The sequence below is a fragment of the Neophocaena asiaeorientalis genome, unplaced genomic scaffold (genome assembly GCF_003031525.2).
Source record: "Neophocaena asiaeorientalis asiaeorientalis breed wild unplaced genomic scaffold, Neophocaena_asiaeorientalis_V1.1 scaffold78, whole genome shotgun sequence".
Taxonomy (NCBI): Eukaryota; Metazoa; Chordata; class Mammalia; order Artiodactyla; family Phocoenidae; genus Neophocaena; species Neophocaena asiaeorientalis.
In genome coordinates, this window is record NW_020175018.1 from 8,331,313 (window position 1) to 8,350,710 (window position 19,398).

At 48.0% G+C, this 19,398-nt stretch overlaps 2 protein-coding genes across 2 annotated transcripts; both read left to right on the top strand.

The window, feature by feature from the left end:
- Positions 1-521: 521 nt before the first annotated feature.
- OR5C1 (olfactory receptor family 5 subfamily C member 1) lies at positions 522-1,504 on the top strand. Its single transcript, XM_024762196.1, is given in 2 exon segments — positions 522-1,182; positions 1,185-1,504. Coding segments are annotated over 2 exon segments (981 nt in total).
- A 6,806-nt stretch (positions 1,505-8,310) lies between these two features.
- OR1K1 (olfactory receptor family 1 subfamily K member 1) lies at positions 8,311-9,231 on the top strand. Its single transcript, XM_024762753.1, is given in 1 exon segment — positions 8,311-9,231. A coding segment is annotated over 1 exon segment (921 nt).
- Positions 9,232-19,398: the final 10,167 nt, after the last annotated feature.

Sequence of the window (19,398 nt, forward strand, 5' to 3'; positions counted from 1 at the left end):
CTGATCACAGGTCACCATAACAAATATAATAATGATGAAAAGGTTTGAAATACTGTGATTATTGCTGAAATGCGACACAGAGACATGAAGTGAACAAATGCTGTCAGAAAAATGGTGCCAAAACCTTCAATTTGTAAAAAACAAAAACATAAGCAAAAAACAAAACACCATCTGTGAAGCATGATAAAGCCAAGTGCAATAAAATGAGGTATGCCCGTATTTACTGAGCAATTACTATGTGCCAGGCAATAGTCTCAGAACTGTGGATTCAAAATTGAATAAGACAGGCGAGATTCCCCCTCTCATGAAGGTTAAATGATAGTGACTTCTCAGCACTAAAAACACAGGTTTTGAGAGGTGATATGGCTTGTCCAAGGTCACGCCCCTATTTTGTTACACAGTTAGGACTCACACCCAAGTCTACCTGTCTCCCAGTACAAAGCGCTTTCTCACAGGTGATGGTCCTAACCTTTCCCTCACCTCCCTCCTGCTTTGTCTCTCCCCAGACTCTGTCGTGCAGGATGATGCCAGAGAACTTCACTTGGGCCAGGGGTGCCCCTACGGAGTTCATCCTCCTGGGCATCACAGATCGCTGGTACCTGCACCTGACCCTCATCCTGATCTTCCTGCCCGTCTACCTGGTGAGCCTGCTGGGAAATGTGGGCATGGTGCTGCTAGTCTACGTGGTCGCCCAGCTCCACACACCCATGTACTTCTTCCTGGCCAACCTCTCCCTGCTGGATGCCTGCTATTCCTCAGCCATCGGAACCAAGATGCTCGTGGACCAGCTGTTGCCCTGCGTCTCCATCCCTTACGCAGCCTGTTTCCTCCAGATGTTTTTGTTTACAGGGCTGGCGGATGCCAAGTGTTGCCTGTTGACATCCATGGCCTATGACCGCGATGTGGCCATCGGAAACCCTCTTCTCTACGCCACCGCCGTGTCGCGGCGTCTGTGTCTGGTCTTTCTGGCAGCATCAGGCCTGGGTGGGGCAGTGAGTGCCGTGGTCCACACGACCTTCACCTTCCACCTGAGCTTCTGTGGCTCTCGGGAGGTGAACAGCTTCCTCTGTGATATCCCTCCACTGCTGGCCATCTCCTGCAACGACACCAGTCTCAGTGAACTTCTCCCCTTCGTCGTCTGTGGCTTCATCCAGACAGCCACCGTGTTGGCTTTCGCCGTGTCCTCGGGTTCATTGCCGGAGCCGTGATCGGCATGCACTCGGCCAAGGGCCGGTGGCGAGCAGCCTCTACCTGTGGCTCCCACCTCACGGCCGTGGCCGTGCTTTACGGGACACTCATTTTCATGAACCTGTGCCCCAGCTCCAGCTACACCCTGGACACTGACAAGATGGCATCTGTGTTCTACACCCTTGTCATCCCAGCTCTCAACCCGCTCACCTACAGCCTCCGCAACAAAGAGGTCAGGGAGGTGCTCGGAAGGAACTGCAAGCACTGCTGCTCTCCGAGGCCGGCGCACGAGTGCGAGGTCCGAGAGGCTGGTTAGGACTGACTCTGAAGAGATGAGGAGGGCTCTTCCCGGGCCCAGTCACTGTGGGTAAAGGTGGAGGTTCCTCTGGCTGGGTGTCTCTTGTCATTGTTTGAGGGGGAGAAACTGAAGCTTACAGACAGGAGACAGGAACCTGGAGTAATCTAGTCCCAGCGCCAGAATCAAGATCAAGTTAATCTGCTGTTGAGATGCCTTAGGTTCCTCGATGTTCAAAACATGGAAGTTCCTGCATGTCACCAGGTGCAGTAACTAAGTTGATTTGCCACTTGAACTTCTAAGAGGATGATTCCCAGAAACACCAGATAAGAGCCGTATTGGCTGCAAGTGTTTCTAGATTCTTGCTCTTCTGAGGTCCTTCATGACCAGTGAGTCTGCTTCTGCTCACCTCGAACCCAAGAGAACATCTTCAGTACCCACTCATGCCAAAGAATGGGATGGAATCTGGTGAGGCAAATATCTTTCCCTGTTAGCCTACATATTCCATCTCTCAGGGCAATGGCCAAGCAGCACCAGAACATACATGAGCTCGTTCCTAAAATCCTATAGCTGGGTTAGAATTTGACCAAGATTAATTTATTTCAGGGCTGTGATAGAGATTAGGAAAGGATCAGAACTATGGTTATGGTTAGAATATGGTTAGCGCTCATGTTATGGCTAAGACTAGGGTTAGAGTTAGGGTAAAGCCAGGGTTAGGTTACAAATGGACAAATTTAGGATTGAATTAAAATTATGTAAATTTTACCATTTGGATTGATTCTAATTAATAGTGGATTTGGGAGAAATTTAGGAGTAAGGGTTTGGATAAATTTGAGCTCTTATTAGAAATATTAGAAATAACACGTACACACTACTATATATAAAACAGATAGCCAGCAAGGACCTACTATATAGCACAGAGAACTGTACCCAATATTTTGTAATAAGCTGTAAGGGGAAAGAATCTGAAAAAATTTAGGAGTAAGGGTTTGGATAAATTTGGATAAATAACACGTACACACTACTATATATAAAACAGATAGCCAGCAAGGACCTACTATATAGCACAGAGAACTGTACCCAATATTTTGTAATAAGCTGTAAGGGGAAAGAATCTGAAAAGGAATGTGTGTATAACTGAATCACTTTGCTGTACACCTGAAACTAACACAATATTGTAAATCAACTGTACTTCAATATAAAAAAAAGAAATGTTAGAAATATTTTATAGTTAGTGTTAAAGGGCAGGACTACTTAAGATGAGAATTCGGGTTTCTTTTTTTGTTGCTAGATTAAATCTGAGTTAGAGTTTAGCTCACGTCAGAGCTCTGTTCGATTTAAGTTACGTTGGTGTGTGGGTAACGTTTAGCGATAAGCTTGAGTCACAGTCTAGCTATTATTACAGTTAGCCTAGGTTCAGAACTAGGTGAAAGTAAGGCATAAGAAGAGTATTCTGAGTATCAAATCAACATGTCTGGGGTCACTTTAAGACGTATTTAGGGTTATGGATAATGGTTGATGTTTCTTAAAGCTTAAGAGTAGGAGCCAGGGCTTCCCTGGTGGCGCAGTGGTTGAGAGTCCGCCTGCCGATGCAGGGGACACGGGTTCGTGCCCCGGTCCGGGAAGATCCCACATGCCGCGGAGCGGCTGGGCCCGTGAGCCATGGCCGCTGAGCCTGCGCTCCGCAACGGGAGGGACCACAGCAGTGAGAGGCCCGCGTACCACAAAAAAAAAAGAATTATTGGTGGATTTAAGTTTCATTGAGGGTTATGAGTTTGCTCAGATTAGCACGTGGTCAGGTAGTGTGGACTGCTTTGTGTTAAGATTACGACATCTAGAGGCAGAGCTGGGGTCTGGAGAGGAAGTTCCATAAACCTCTTGGGCAAAGGCAACCACAGTGCTCCAGGTCATGCTGGACCCTTCAGATCCAGTACTCTTGGGATTTTTGTATACCCAGAGTTTACAATTCTGACAGATTTTCTTTGTCTCCCTGACTCAGGTGCACATGGGCAAGGCCCAAGGCACTGCATTCTGCCCATGAAGCCCCTTCATGAAGAGCAGGGCAGGAGTGGACCCCAGGAGTTATGATAGGTGCTTCCAAGGAGAGGTGGAGCATGGTCAGAGTAGATGTCAGCTCCTGTCTCATCCCCTTTCCAGCTCCTCCTAATTATGGCTGCGATGAGGCCTGGGGTGGCAAGGTATGGGACTCAAACAGTGCTTCATTGTCACCCCCTAATAGGTTCCCCATGGAGTCTGTTCCTTGGGCCCCAGCCAGGGGCTGGCCTCACCACTCCAACTTCCTTTCAAGGAGAAATCAGCTGCTGGGTATTTAGACTGCAGGAAAACTGAAGGTTCATCCCGGCTCCCCAGGGAGGTGATGCCCCTTGTTACCAGAACTGGGTCCCTCCTTAGTAACTATGGTCTTCTTGGAGGTCCCAGACTAATGGAGAGAGGGATGTGGACTATACTATCTCCACAATTCTTAGAGAATTTTTACGTTTCTTGACAGGGTCACCAACTTGTCCTGGTGTGCCCAGAACTGTCCTAGTTTTTAAAACTCTAACTCCCATGTCCAGAAAACCTCCTCCGTCCTGGGCAAACCAGGATGTTTGGTCACCGTATTACCTGATGAGCCTGCATGTTGAGAGCAGAGGGTACGATATCCCAAACTCGACACGTTTTGCCAAAGGCTTAAACGAATTAAAACCCCTTCTCCCACCACAAGTTTTTGGTTTTGTTTTTATAAATTTATTTATTTACTTATTTATTTATTTTCGGCTGCAATGGGTCTTCGTTGTTGCACACGGGCTTTCTCTAGTTGCAGCCAGTGGGGGCTACTCTTCATTGCGGTGCGTGGGCTTCTCATTGCGGTGGCTTCTCATTGCCGAACACGGGCTCTAGGTTCGTGGGCTTCAGTAGTTGTGGCACACAGGCTTGGTTGCTCTGCGGCATGTGAGATCTTCCCGGACCAGGACTCGAACCCGTGTCCCCTGCATGGGCAGGCAGATTCTCAACCACTGAGCCACCAGGGAAGTCCCCACCCCGAGTGTTTATAATCCTTTCCCAGTTCTTTCCTCCTATCACCATGACAACTCATATGCCGTGACAGTGGTTGGAGACGTTATCAGAAGAGTTGGCAACTATGGGACTGAGAATGGAAGGTTTGCCCCCAATTCAATGATGTTTATACTCAGAGACCTCCTCTGTGGTCTTTTCTTCTTGTTATGAATTCTTGGGCTCTTATGACATACAGTTCTCACCACAATCAAGGGAAAGTTTCCAGAGGCACATGTCCCCTTCCATCATCTTGGCCCTACAGGGTGTACATGGGTCCTTCCACATGTTTAGCATCTATGGAGCAGTCAGATACAATAATCACATAAATCCTACACATTCATCAGAGGAAACGTGAAGTTTCAGGCTGCTATGCTGGACCTAGTTGATAGATAAGAAAATAAACAAGAGGGAAGGGGAGGCACTGGAAGACAATAACAGAGCCCAACCTGGAGGATAAAGGAAGAGAAACAGTCAGATCCTCGTTCCCAAGGCGAGAGGCCCAGGAAAGCCCCCCAATTCTGATCAGATATTTCCCTTTTTAAATCTCCTTCAACACCATCTACTAAGACAAGCAATTAGGACAAAAGCAGGTTCGGGATGGGGAAGTCTGGGGTACTTATTGCACAAAATCAGTTGGACCCTGCAGCATGGGTGGGAATTGAAAGAAAGGGGTATTCCGCGGGGGGAAAACAAGCACACACAACGGTACAGAGGTAAAATGAGCTCGATGTGCACAAAAGGCTCTAAGGAGACCAATTTAACTGGCTAGAGATAGATGTGTTGGGAAAGAAGTGGAGAGAAGTTTGAAGATTGAAGATCTGGGGATGGGAAGGACACACTACGGGCTGGATATCAGGTAGGGGAGTTGGGACTTTATTCAGTAGGCAGCAGGGAATCATTGAAAGTTCATACGTTCAAAATCACCCTTCATGGTTGTTCTGACGCTGAGTCATGCAAAGCCATTCCCACCTGGAATGCTACAAACACACACGGGAACACATAGCCCCTGCAACACAGACCCAATCCCCTATCGGAAACTTTCATGCACAAAGAAACACTCTCAGGTTGTCCCTGCCGTCCACACAGACAGAGGCACAGCTGCACATTCAGACACACACTCAAGCTCATAGACGCAATTTGTTTGACAGAGACATGACCATTTCACACCCAGGCATACAATCACACACACACACACACACACACACACACACCCCACAGGCATGTTATTGCACAGTCCTCAGAGGCACAATCCTTCCCACACTCTTACACTTCCTACAAAAAGCCTCAGCAACAGCTGAAGGGACAAGACAGTTGGCTCCAGAAGCTACTGCTGTAAACCTCGGACTTGGGGTTCAGGAGTCAGCTCTGGCCTCCACAAGACAGGGACCGGGGAGCAGCAGTTTCACGATGCACGGGGTTCCTGAGGGCCCCCGAGTTGAAGGTGGCACCAACCACCCCTACCCCCATCAAACTGGGCTCTAGAGAGAAAGAATAACAAACCCCAGAGCCAAGCTACCTTCCACCCCAGGAATGAGGGCTAGGGGAAGGGGTGCTGTCTCTGGGAGAAGCTAAGGTACTCCCAAGGCCCCAAACCCCATAAGTGTGGCCAATAGCTCCCTCCCCAGACCCTTCAGTGACGGGCTACACTTGGTCCTCGCTGCTGCTCCCTCCTGTGATGTGGAGAAGCCAGAAGGAACACTTGCGGCAAGTGGCCAGGCTGGAGGGTGTACGAATCTGTCCTCTTGAACGTGGCTGTGGGCATGAGCTGTACATGTGAGTGTGAGAGCGGGTGCTGTTTGTGTGAGGCTGAGACTGTGCGTCCCCATCACTGTCCGATTGCATCACTGGGGGAGGAGGAGGTGGTGTGTATATGGACGTGCTCCTCTAGGGTGGCACATCTCTGCTGTGACCCAGCATGAGCCTATGTGAGTGTAGCCATGTGTGTGAAGTTGAGAGGCCATGGACCCCTGGGGCTGTGCCGGAAGGTGTGATTGTGTGACGGGGTGTGACAGGGTGGGCCGGGATGGGGTGGACGGGCACTGGTAGAGAGCTGACACAGAGTACGTGCTCAGAGGAGGCCATGAACGTGCATGTCCCAGTAGCTGTGCGTGGTGCCAGGAGCCCCCGTGAACAGGAGTCTGTAAGTGAGCGTCACCCTCTGGCTTCCGTGCTATTTTGTGATTGCTTTGGACCCTCTGTTTATGTGTAGGATGGTCTGGGTCTGCGGGTCTTGTGGTTACACTTGTCTGCTTACTCAGATGTCAGTGTCCACATTTCTGTATGTGATCGATCGTGCCTGTGTATTTGCAGAGCACAGCTGGAGGCTGCACGTGCCTGCATGTCTGCACCGGTGTATTTGTGATTACAGTTGAATTTCTGCAAACAGCTCTGTGTATCTGTATGTTTATTGAGGCCAATTTAAACACGGGTTAGCCAATTCGTAAGCAAGCTTTCCCATTCCATCTCACCCTCTCGCCCCGATCCTCTTACCTTCCTGGACAGTGAGATGTGATTGTAAATTTGAGAAAAAAATGTTCTCCAGGGATCCAAAGCCAGAAATTCTTCTTACCCAATGGAGGAGGAAAAGGAAGACAATAGGGTAGGAAGGGTCTTTATTTTATTTTAATAGAGAGAAGGATGTGAAAAGAAATTAAGAGATCATTCTCCTGCAGAGATGGCCTCAGTTCAGGAAACCTATGCTAAAATCCCTCTCCTTTTAAGACCCCCCTCTTGGATAATCACCCAAGATTTCTGCAGTGAGATTCAGACAGGAAAAAATGGAGGCATTGAAACAAGTTGCCTCTGTCCTTAAGAGTCAAGTCTCTGCATCTGGCAGGTGTATCCATCTGTCTGCATGAGTTTCCCATAAAGGGTGCGCATCTGTTTGATGCTGTGAGTGTTTGATTTCATGGGAAGAGTTTTCCATGGATACAGGGAGTCATCCAGGTTCTTTGGTTCTTTTTTTGTTTTTTTTTTTTTGCAAGTCTGAAAATTTCTTTATTCCTTTCTCATACTTGATTAATATTTTGGTTTAGGATAGAATTCTAGGTTCAAAATCGGTTTTTTTCTTCAGAATTTGATGATATTGCCCAACTGTGTCCCATCATCTACTGTTGATGACGTATTGGATGGCAGTCTGGGTATCTGAACATCATCAGATCCTCACATCCCTGGGAGTGATGGGTTCTTCTTTTGTCCCTCAGTGTTCTAAAACATCATGTTTGCATTCGGGTGCTGTAGGTTTACATCCATGTCAATATATGTGTGCCCTTAATGTTTGGAATTTTTATTTCTTTGATAAGTTCCTTGCTTCCATCTGGGTTTTCTTTTCCACTCTGACTTTCCTGAAATAAATGCCCATTGGTCAAATCCCTCCCTGATTTTGATCCTCTCTCTGTTTGATCTTTTCTTTTGTTTTCTTCCTTCTCTGGTCCACGTCCTGGGCAATGTTTTTGTTCTGTTTTTGCTTCAAATCACAAAGTATCCAAGTTGGAAGCAGCCTTCAAGGTCATCTGGTTCAGCTCCCTTACTTTACTGATGGGGAACCTAAGGCCTGGAAAGGAAGAAGATTCAGGGGGGAAAAATGATTTGCTCATTGTCCACACCTGTGTGTAGCAACACGGCTGTCTGACTCCAAACCCATGATTTCCCTCATGGCCAGAAAGCCTTGAGCAACTTAGTGGCCCTTCACCCTTTTCCTTTGACACTGGGGAGATGACCCAGCAGTAGAATGGAACCCCTGGGGTCCCAGACAAAGAAGCAGCCCAGCCATGGACGCTGCCAATGAGACTTCAGAAGGCACCCCATTCACCCTACTAGGACTAACAACAAATCCTGGACAGCAGTGGCCTCTCTTTGTCCTATTTTTGGTCCTGTATGTGGCGGGCATCCTGGGTAATGGACTCATTGTGGCCGTCATCCGAGCCAGTCCAACCCTTCATGCACCCATGTACTTCCTGCCGGCCCATCTGTCCTTTGCTGACCTCTGCTTTACCTCCATCACTTTACCCAAGATATTGGCCCACCTGATGGCCCATGACCGTCCCATCTCCCTGGCTGGCTGCCTGACCCAAATGTACTTCTTCTTTGCCCTGGGTGTAACTGACAGCTGCCTCCTGGCTGCCGTGGCCTATGACTGCTACGTGGCCATCCGGCACCCCGTCCGCTATGCCACGAGGATGTCCCGGGCTGTGTGCACAGCCCTGGTGGGGACTGCGTGGCTCGTGTCCCATGTCCACTCCCTCCTGCATATCCTGATTATGGCCCACCTGTCCTTCTGTGCCTCCCACCAAGCGCCCCACTTCTTCTGTGACCACCAGCCTCTCTTAAGGCTCTCGTGCTCCAACACCTGCCACATCCAGCTCGTCATCTTCACCGAGGGTGCCGCGGTGGTAGTCACTCCCTTCCTACTCATCCTCGCCTCCTAGGGGGCCATCGCAGCTGTGGTGCTCCAGCTGTCCACCTGTGGCTCCCACCTGGCCATTGTGGGCCTCTTCTACGGGACAGTCACTGCAGTCTACTTCCAGCCCATGTCCCGGTCTGAGGCCGAGCGGGGCCGAGTGGCCAGCGTCACGTACACTGTGGTCACGCCTATGCTGAACCCCGTCATCTACAGCCTCCGGAATCGTGATGTGCGGGGGCTGCTCAGAGCCCTTTTCACTCGGCAAGGGATCTCAGCTGGTGACTCCTGAGGCCTGGACCCCACCAAGGACAGACTGCATCTCCCACAGCGACACTCATGAATGCAATCATCCGCTCTGTGCTTTTTCCAAAACCGTAATGATGGAGATGCCTTTCTGAGTGCTACCGTAAAGCAGATCCTTGCCCGATCTGATTTTATTCTACAACGACCAGGCAAGCAGATTTTATGACCCAGTTTCATAGATAAGGAAACTGGGGCTCAAAGTTACATTTGACCTTCCTAAGTTGACACCATTTCTAGGTGGCAGAACCTGGGCCCTTTCGGCCACATCGTGCCCTCTTCTAACAGTCACTCCCAGGCATTTGCGGAGCAGGCTACCATTGTCTGCTGTATAGGGCTGAAAGCTGTATGGGAGGCTATGCCACCCAGGTCTTGCTCTGGGGAATTGGCACTTTGTTTTCCATCACATCACCATGTTTTCTCAAAACACTGACTTCTTCTCAACTGTCTGAGACAGAGACAAGAATTCACATACCCATGTGTCAGGGGTTGACCTCACCTAGTGAACCCAGTTTGGCACATAGGAGGCACTCGGGGAATCTGAGATGAATAATAACTGTATTTTTATGTTCATGAGTACTTAGAAGCTGTCCATGTGTCTAACCCTTTGTTCCTGTACTTGTTTGCTATGATGCTGCCCGTTCAGCTACCCCTGGCATTCTGTACTAGGAGTATGCTTTAGGCATGAACCGTAAATCAATAAATTGAATTAAATTAAGCAAGGCAGAGAAGGGACGGGGCACAGGTATTAGGAGCATATGGAAGGGGTAATTTTTAAAGTTTTTATAGTATGTCTGTACTTCACTTTCTTTTTTTAATTTTTATTTTTTGGCCACGTGGCATGTGGGATCTTAGTGCCCTGACCAGGGATCGAACCCACACCCACACTCCCCGCATTGGAAGCGTGGAGTCTTAACCACTAGACCGCCAGGGAAGTCCCTGCACTTCACTTATTTTTACCCACAAAAAGCGCAGGTACTTTTATTGCCACTTTACGAGTGGGGAAATGGAGGCTCGAAGGTGCTGAGTCAGTCAGTAGCAGAGCCCGAGCAAGCTCTTCTGCTCCTCAGGCCCCTCAGCTGCATTTTCCCAGGGCCCCATAGAACTCAGGCCCCGGCTTTGGGAGCCTCAGTGGAAGAACTTGCAGGAAGAAACCCAAGACCAGGGCAGGTGTACTGTCTCGGGTGAGGACCCGTTTTGGGGTCTGAAAGGCCCTCACAGTGAGCCCAAATTTTTACCAAACAGGTTTACGAAGCAGGGAGCTTTTCTGTCCGTCTTTCCCAGAAATCTGTACCCACTCTGGCACCCCACCTGTCTCCCCTCCCCACCCCCTTTTCTAGAGAGGAGGGCGGCTGCAGAGGTCCTAGGGCTGGGTTAGCTGTCCCTCCCAGCTCCCACTAATGAGCCTGCCACCACCTGGCCCTGGAACTGCTATCCTATTACGGCTGAAAGGAAACTTAAAGGTCTTTAGACGGGTGGCTTTAGAAAGCAAAACAAAACAGAAAACCACAACTCTTTTCTTCAATGAAATCTTACCCAGAAACATACTATCCAAAATGAAGGGGGAAAAGCTGTACAGTGTAGATGGAACAAGGGTCAGAGGCCTGGAGCCCATCTTCTCAGCCTCCCTGATGCTCTTCCTCGGTGCTCTGAGGGGCCCCTGATCTAAGACAACCCCTTCACTTGATAAATTGGGAAACTGAGACCCAGAGTGGTTAAGGGACCTGCCCGGGTCACACAGAGTCAATGGCTTGGCCCGCCAGCACCCTATCGCTTGGTCCTGCAATAACATGAGACCATTCCTTCCCAGTCCACCTTCCTTTCACCCGCACCCGCAGGCCCAGGTTGAGGCCAGATCCTCGCTACTCTATCAATAGTCCCGCAACTTCTTCCTCCCTCCACCTCTCTGAAGTTTCACAAACACACTGGTCGTGGTGCTTACCACCCATTCAACACCTGTACCATCAGCCCCGCCCTATGGCGTAATGTGGGTCGTCTCCTGGCCATCAGGGACCTTGCCTGAGTTCTCTCTGTGTCTCTAGAACCTGGACAGAGAATATGCATGTGCTATGCTGTCACCTTGTCTGTCCTCTGTTCTCCTTCCAGGTGATATTTGTGTGTAAGGGGAAAGGGGTCCTCTGGGGCTCAGGGGACGGTCGATGCTTCTTTCTTCTGGGCTGCCAGCCTTGACTTGGTCATCCTACTCAGATGTCAGCCCCCCAAAGAGGCCACAGCTCTGCAGGGGGGTGGTCCCCACCACCCATGCTGTAGCACAGCCTGGCCTCTGCCCTTGGCCTCTGACCAAGGCACGCAGTCTCCGCCCCAGCATGGTCAGTGCCTTCTAAGGGATGACTGTGACCAGTATCACAAGTGCTCTCAGGTCTCATGATGGCCCAGGGAGAAATCCCCACTTTGAATGTAGGGAAACTGAGGCTCGGAGAAGAAAGGAGGCTTGTCCTGGTTTGCTCCACCAGCCAATTTAAGTCCCAGTTCTCCTGACTCTCTACCACACCACAAACTGTCACTCAATTCAAGTTAATAAATAGTTATGGACCATCTTCTATGTGCCAGGCGCCGGGCTAGATGATGCCTATCAGTTCCAGGCCCCCAGTAAGACAGGCAAGAGAGGGGAATGGTGGGCACATAGATAGCCTCAGTCACCAGGCCTATGCGTCCCCGGGCCCCATTCCCATCCCACCCCCACCTGGATCTGGCCTCTTGTTTTACCTCAGGAAGCCCTAAAAAATGATACTGACCTGGAGACAAGAAGAGGAATCCTTCCCCCATCCCCAGTCAAGAAAAACCACTAAAGAGTTCATAAATCCACTGAAGAATTATGCCTGCATCTTTTTCACATGAATAACTTTTAACACCTTAAGCAAAGGTATGCAAATGATTGACTCACTTCCAAGCGGTTCCCTTGGAAGAGATGACACTGATCCCAGGGAGGTTGCTTCAGCTCCAGGGAATCTGCAGTCCCTCTTCAGAAGGACTTTGAGCTGCACAAGGAAATCTGCTTCTCTTCACCCACCACATTCCCTGACGTTGTCCTGAAATGACTTCTCACCATTTCAGAATCAACCTAGCCTATCCTCCCAGCCCTGATGTCACCAACCCTTCGGTTTATTCTGATAATATGTGGCACGTCATCCAGAAAAAATAAACAATTAATTTTCAAGAAAAGAATTTGAGTCTGCCTTTCCAGCCTCGTTTCTAATGCAATCTTTCTGCATTATAAAGTTTCAGCCTTCATTCCAGAGGTACAGCAATTGGAGAGATCTTAGTAGTGAAAGAGGCTCTGATCATAAATGGTAAATTGATTACTCCTAAGAGGACCAAAAAAATTTCTATAGCCCAAGTCTTCTTTCATGCAAGGGCTGCCACAGGGAAAATGCAACCATTAGACGTGAAAATGAAAACATAAAGACTCTTTCTCATTGTGAAAATGACTGCTTTACAATACTAGGAACGGATCAATATTCCAAGAAAGCAATTTAGCTCACTCTGAACCAGGGGTGCTTCCCTAACTTACCCTTTTCATGTCTCTTTTGTCCTGTTTCCTCTGCTCCCTTTACCCTGAAGTGCCTGCCCTGTTTTCTCTTTTTTGTTACTTGTGTTCCTACTTCCTTCCCTTTTTGCTCTCTCTCTCTCTCTCTCTCTCTCTCTCTCTGTTATGATTACATACTGGGCATTAGGGCTATAGACAGTCCTTGCCCTCACATACATAACTGCAATGCAGATTATAGAAGCATCAAAGAGGGAGCAATGACTGGAGATTGGGAGTCATTGAAGGGAGAGTTGAGGATTCTGATAGCTGACATTAATAGCTCCAGTTCACCCATCCCCAAATCCTTGGCCACATAACCTTGCCTTCCATCTCTGACTCTGGGTTCAGCCATCCACCTTGCTTTGGCCAATAAGATATTAGGAGGCGTGACACAGGCATTAAAAGAAGCTAAGGTATTCAGCTTGTTCTCTTGTGTTTCTCTCTTTGTCATGAGAAGGACATGCTCAGCTAGCCCACTGGTCCCTAGCAGAGAATAAAACACACACAGAGCAGAGCAGCTCCAGTCAAAGTGACCCAGGCAAGACCAGCGCAGAACAGAGCCCCCAGCTGACCTGCAAACACAAGAACAAGCCCAGGCTATCCCATTGACACTGGAGTGAAAATATTAAGCCACTGAGTTTTGGGAGTGATGTGTTACACAGTAACAGCAAGCCGATGAAGCTCCCGTAACCGTTTCTGATACCTGCCTCTGTCTCCAGTGGAGCGCATCCCGGCGCCTTCAATGCCCTGAGGACTGAGCTGCCAATGCACACTTGCTTTCTCTCTTTGCTTTTGGGGATTTACACTCTTGTTTTGAGCATGTTTCTGCCCTCAAGGCTCTGCCAATCTACCGAGGATTCTTTGAGGGAATTAGTCATGTCTTTCCATTTGAGGAGGTGCTCCTGGAAGTAGAGCCATTCCTCCCCCTTTCAGATCTCATAACGAGATCAATTTTTTCTCTGTAGAGAGTCAGGGTCATCTCTTGGTTGCCTTCTTGGGGGGACTTTGTAATGGCTCCCACGCTCAGAATCAACCTACCCTGGAACATTTTCAGCTCTTCCCTCCTGGGAAGGGAAATGGAAATTAGCAAAGGCTGGAAGGATAAACTGAGCACAACTGATCAAGTCAGCCACATAGACAGACACCACCATCCCACCCCTTCTTCTCTCTAGGAAACACAGAACAACTGAGAGTTGGTGAACCCACGACCAAGACCATCACCACACATATCATGAAATCAAGTGACCACAGACCTCAGAAACCACAATGACAAGATAGGAAATTTACTAAATATAGACCAGATTTGGTGCTGGTGGCTTTGCACTCATCGTATCATTTGATACTCATAAAAATCTGTGCAGCACACATTATTATGCTCACTCTACAGATGAGGAAATTGCAGCTCAGGGAGGTAACTTGCCCAAGGCTCCAAACTAGAAAGTGGTAGACTCATTATTTGAGCACAGATCTGTCTCTGGGCTGAAACGATAAAAGCCCTCCCCTCACCCGCTTCTTACCCAAATCTTCTGACCACACATCAGACTCACATGGCACGCTTATTAAAATGCACATTCTACTCTCCACCCCCAAACTTTCTGAATCAGTAGGGCCTGGGTGAGGGCTGGGACTGCGTTTTTGTTTTTGTTTTTGTTTGGCCGCGTTGGGTCTTTGTTGCTGTGCTCAGGCTTTCTCTCATTGCGGTGAGCGGGGGCTACTCTTCATTGCGGTGCTCAGGCTTCTCATTGCGGTGGCTTCTCTTGTTGTGGAGCACGGGTTCTAGGCTCACAGGTTTCAGTAGTTGTGGGACGCAGGCTCAGCAGTTGTGGCTCATGGGCTCTAGAGCCCAGGCTCAGTAGTTGTGGCACATGGGCTCAGTAGTTGTGGCTCGCGGGCTTACTTGCTCCGCGGCATGTGGGATCTTCCCCGACCAGGGCTCAAACCCCTGTCCCCTGCATTGGCAGGCTGCGCCACCAGGGATGGGACTGAGTTTTGAATAAACACGCTAGGTGATTTTGATGCAGGTGGTCTGCGGGGCACACCAATAGAATCACTGACCTAAATCATGTAAAACTTGAGATTGCCAAAAGGGATATGGCATCCCTGCTTTTAAAAAGTCTGAACTGGTTGGGAAGTGTTCAGAGGTGACATGAAGGCTGTAGGAAATATACAACTCTGGAAAACATGGACAGTTATGATGAACACTGGAGAGAAGAGGTTTCTGTGATTCCTACTGTTGGAGGACGCAGAGGGAACGAAAAGTACCCACCAAACTGAGAAGGCATCTTGAGACCGAAAAACGAGGAAGGCAGTTCCAAATAATCAACACAGTTTATTGTAGGGTAACTTACTCACAGGGTGGGATCGGGCAGAAAATGATCCAGAAGCATTGGAGGCTGAACCCAGCACCACCAAAGGGCCTTTAGGACAATTTATAGTTAATCCAGGGCATGGGAGTAGGTGCTTGGAAACAGGATGTGCATTCCTAAGTTAAGATTTATAAATGAGTAACTAGCTACATGGGTGCTGGGAACTCACCAGGGAAGCTTTTCGGCATTGTTTGGGGACTAACAGAGCGTAGAGGCTACCTGGTCCTAATGATTATTAAACAATATCTATTACATCCAAAGCCCTTGATGACAGAGAAGTGATTCACTGGACAGTAGAGCCCTGGGTAGGGTCGGCGGAAGGACAGGAGAAACTGTAAGTGCCCAAGATGGTATCGGTTCTGTTAACCGCCATACACTTGCCAACTCTCCTTTAAAATAAGTTTGAGGTATCGTATTTCTCTCTTCTCTATTGAATTTGTAGAAATTACCGGGATTCAGTGTCTTAGTCAGCTTTGGCTACTATAACAATATACCATAGAGTGGGTGGCTTAAATGGTAGACATTTATTTCTCACTGTTCCGGAGGCTGGAAATCTAAGATCAAGGTGCCATCAGGTTTGGTTTCTGGTGAGAGCTCTCTTCCTGCTCTGGTGCCTTTGCCTCTTCCTATAAGGATACGTGTCGTATCAGATTAGGGCCTCACCCTTATGACCTCATTCTACCTTAATTACCTCCTGAAAGGCCCTGTCTCCAACTACGGTCACATTTGGGGAGTGGTTAGGGATTTAGGGTGGACACGATTCAGTCCATAACACCAACCATTGGACAGGCACCCCTCATCTCTTTCCAGAAGTCTTTCTGGGTGAACATTATTAAAGCCTGTTCATAGGAAAGGCTGCCAAACAGTACTAAGATCCTGACTCCTGAACTCCAAGTTCTGGGTTTAAGTCCTGACTTTACTGTTTACTAGATGATTGACCTTGGGCAAATTGCTTAACTATAAAGTGAAGGTAATAATATCTCTCAGGGGTTGTTACAAGAATTATCTAAGAAAATACATACCAAGTGCTTAGAACAATGACCTGGCACAAAGTAAGTCAAACAAACTACAGGTTGGTCACTCACATCGCCACAAGCAGAGGAGACAGAGACAAGAAGACATCGGGATTGGGATTTGGACACAAACGCTGTGCTCTGACCTGAGGTCCTTGGGACTCGGGACTGGTGGGTGTCCACTGCTTTCCTCTTCTCTTCCTGGCCAGACTTTCCCTCAGCCTTAACTGAGCATAATATGAAAGTTAAGTGTGTGTATGTTTATTCATGAAACTATATTTGTTTTTCTTCATTACTCATTAAGAAAGCATGTGAATGTGGTACTTTCTGGGTCTCTTTCCTAAAAATAAATTCTCTAAAATGATTCCGGGAGTTCCTGGTGGCCTTGTGGTTAGGATTCTGGGCTTTCACTGCCACGGCCAAGTTCAGTCCCTGGTCAGGGAACTTAGATCCCGCAGGCCCGTGGAGCAGCCCCCAAAAAGAAAGAAAGAAAATAAGTAAATAAAATGATTCGTATATGGTGCTAGACATCACCCACAGGTCCCAAAGTCTGTGGCTCTGCTGATTTGACAGCAAACACGCGAGAAATTCGTTCCCTCTCCTCTGCTGCCACCATGTGGTCATATCGGTTATAACCAGCATTTCCACAGGCTTTGGCAGGGCTGGGAGCTTAACTTGAATTTGTTATCTGGGTCTCAGTGAGCATAGGTAGTACACGTCTGATTAAAAACATATAACACTTGACATATATACACTAATGTGTATAAAATGTATAACTAATAAAAAAGATAAAATAAAATAAATAAAAATGCTGCTGGAAAAAAAAAAAACATATAACGCGCCTGGAAAAGCTATATAACAGTCTTCTACCTTATTGTGGTGAATTCCAGCCTACTCCAGCCTTGGGGATCTTCCCCACTTAAGCAGCAAACATTCACTTATGTCAACTCAGATCAGAGACTTGAAATGATGAGACACACTCCCTGTCCCCAAAGACTTCATAGTCCAATGTGTAAACAAATACTCGGGCAACCACACATGCTGAAGATGGGGTTACCCTACGGGAAAGGAAGACAAGGCCATTCAAGTCACCGGGACTTTCAGATCTCACAACTAAGGAAAAAGTTTACATTTTTCATTAAATTAAACCAAATATCAATACAGAATGATAGTGTGATGGCAACAGTAGATTCTTTAAAATTCATTGATTCATAAAATTTGAGAGCTCACTATGTCTTACAAAATCATCTAATGCAACCTCTCATCTTACAAGTGGGGAAACTGAGGCCCCGGGAGAGGAAGAGACTTATTCTAGGGCACACAGCTGGTCAGGGAGAGGGCTAGAGCTCATGTCCACTGTACTCCCAACCGTTGCCACCCGTAGCCGGATGTGGGTGACAGTGTGGGCGGGGGGTATAAAGGGACTTTGGGAGGAAGGACGTTTGTGGAGTCATGGAGGAAAGGGGGATGCCTCGGGGGTACATTGCAGGTCACAGCCACAGTCCAGACGGAAGAGTTTCTGACATGAAACACAGGCCAGCCTAGGAGACCCAGGTCTCCACCCAGCTTCACTCTTTTTTCTCTCTTCTTAAAATTCTCTCCCTGTTTTTCCTCCTCCAACCTGTTCTCTCCACTACCTTTTCTCTAGTCGATCATTTTATTGACATTTGATCATTGTGCTTTCTCCACCAAGAACTAGCATGCATCATGGAAATAGTACAAATTTTGGAACTACACAGACCTGATTTTAAACCCTGCCTTGCCCACTAGCTATGCAACTTGGAATAGTTACCTAACTCTGCTAAGTCTTAGTTTCTTCATCTTTGAAAAGTTACTACTTCTTACCTTGAAAGGATGTGGCCTTCAATGTGCCCATATGTTCATTATTAAACACTCAATAATTCTTACCAAGCACCAAGCCCAGTTGTGGGCCCTGGGGATGATAAAAACAGCACTTATTCGTAAAAAAAAAAAAAAAAAGGGGGGACTTCCCCGGTGGTCCAGCAGTTAAGACTCTGCACTCCCAATGCAGGGGGCCCAGGTTCGATCCCTGGTCAGGAAACTAGATAGATCCCGCATGCCACAACTAAAGATCCCGCATGCCGCAGCTAAGACCCAGTGCAGCCAAATAAATAAATATTTTTTTAAATAATAAAAATAAAAACAGCACTTATTTGAAGGCTGTGTTCTAGATATTTTACATGAATTATGTTACTCATCTCCACTCCTCGGATGAGGAGACTGAGGTATGGAGGAGTTCAGCTATCTTGCCCACAAAGCTGTAAATGTCAGCCTATTCCCAGCGTGAATAGAAGTTATACCACACACATGGAGGAAAATAAAGTCCATGCCTTCACGGAACTTTCATTCCAGAGGAAAGTGAAATCCGGAAAACTACTGAGACAGTTTGTAATAGACAAATATTAGTTTCTTGCTCCTCCCCCAAGTCTATGACGAAAAAGGAGGATCACATAAACAAAGAGGAAGAGAAGTGATCTGAATGCTGTCCTATTTTTTTTTTTGGCAGTACGCGGGCCTCTCACAGCTGTGGCCTCTCCCGTTGCGGAGCACAGGCTCCGGACACGCAGGCTCAGCGGCCATGGCTCACGGGCCCAGCCGCTCCGCAGCATGTGGGATCCTCCCGGACTGGGGCACGAACCCACGTCCCCTGCATCGGCAGGCAGACTCTCAACCACTGCGCCACCAGGGAAACCCAATGCTGTCCTATTTTTAACTCCTCCCTTCCCCTACTCAAATAAAAAAGGAAACCAACAGCAGTGAGCCCTTGTTTTGTGAGAGCTGCTGTCACTCACCTCAACCCACAGGTTGGTGATGCTCAAACTTGAACCAGCCTCAGAATCACTTAGAGGGCTTGTAAAAAGTGTGCCGAGCCACTCCCAGAATTTCCGATGCAGTAGGTCTGGGATGAAGCCTGAGACTTTGCATTTCTAACAAGTTCCCCAGTGTATCTCATGTTGCTGTTCTTGAACCACACATGGAGAACCACTGAACAACCCATGAGGTACTGTTGTTCCCACTGCTGTTCCCACTGCCAAGGCGAGGAAACTGAGTTTCAGGAAGGCTAGGTGCCTCAACGGAAGCTCCACCACCAGTGAGAAACAGACAGTATTTGATCTGACTCCAAAGCCCGTGATGTTTGTATTACCCCTGAGTTGGAGATTTAAGACTCTTAAGAATTCCCCATTCCATGTCTGTTCACTTTATCCTAG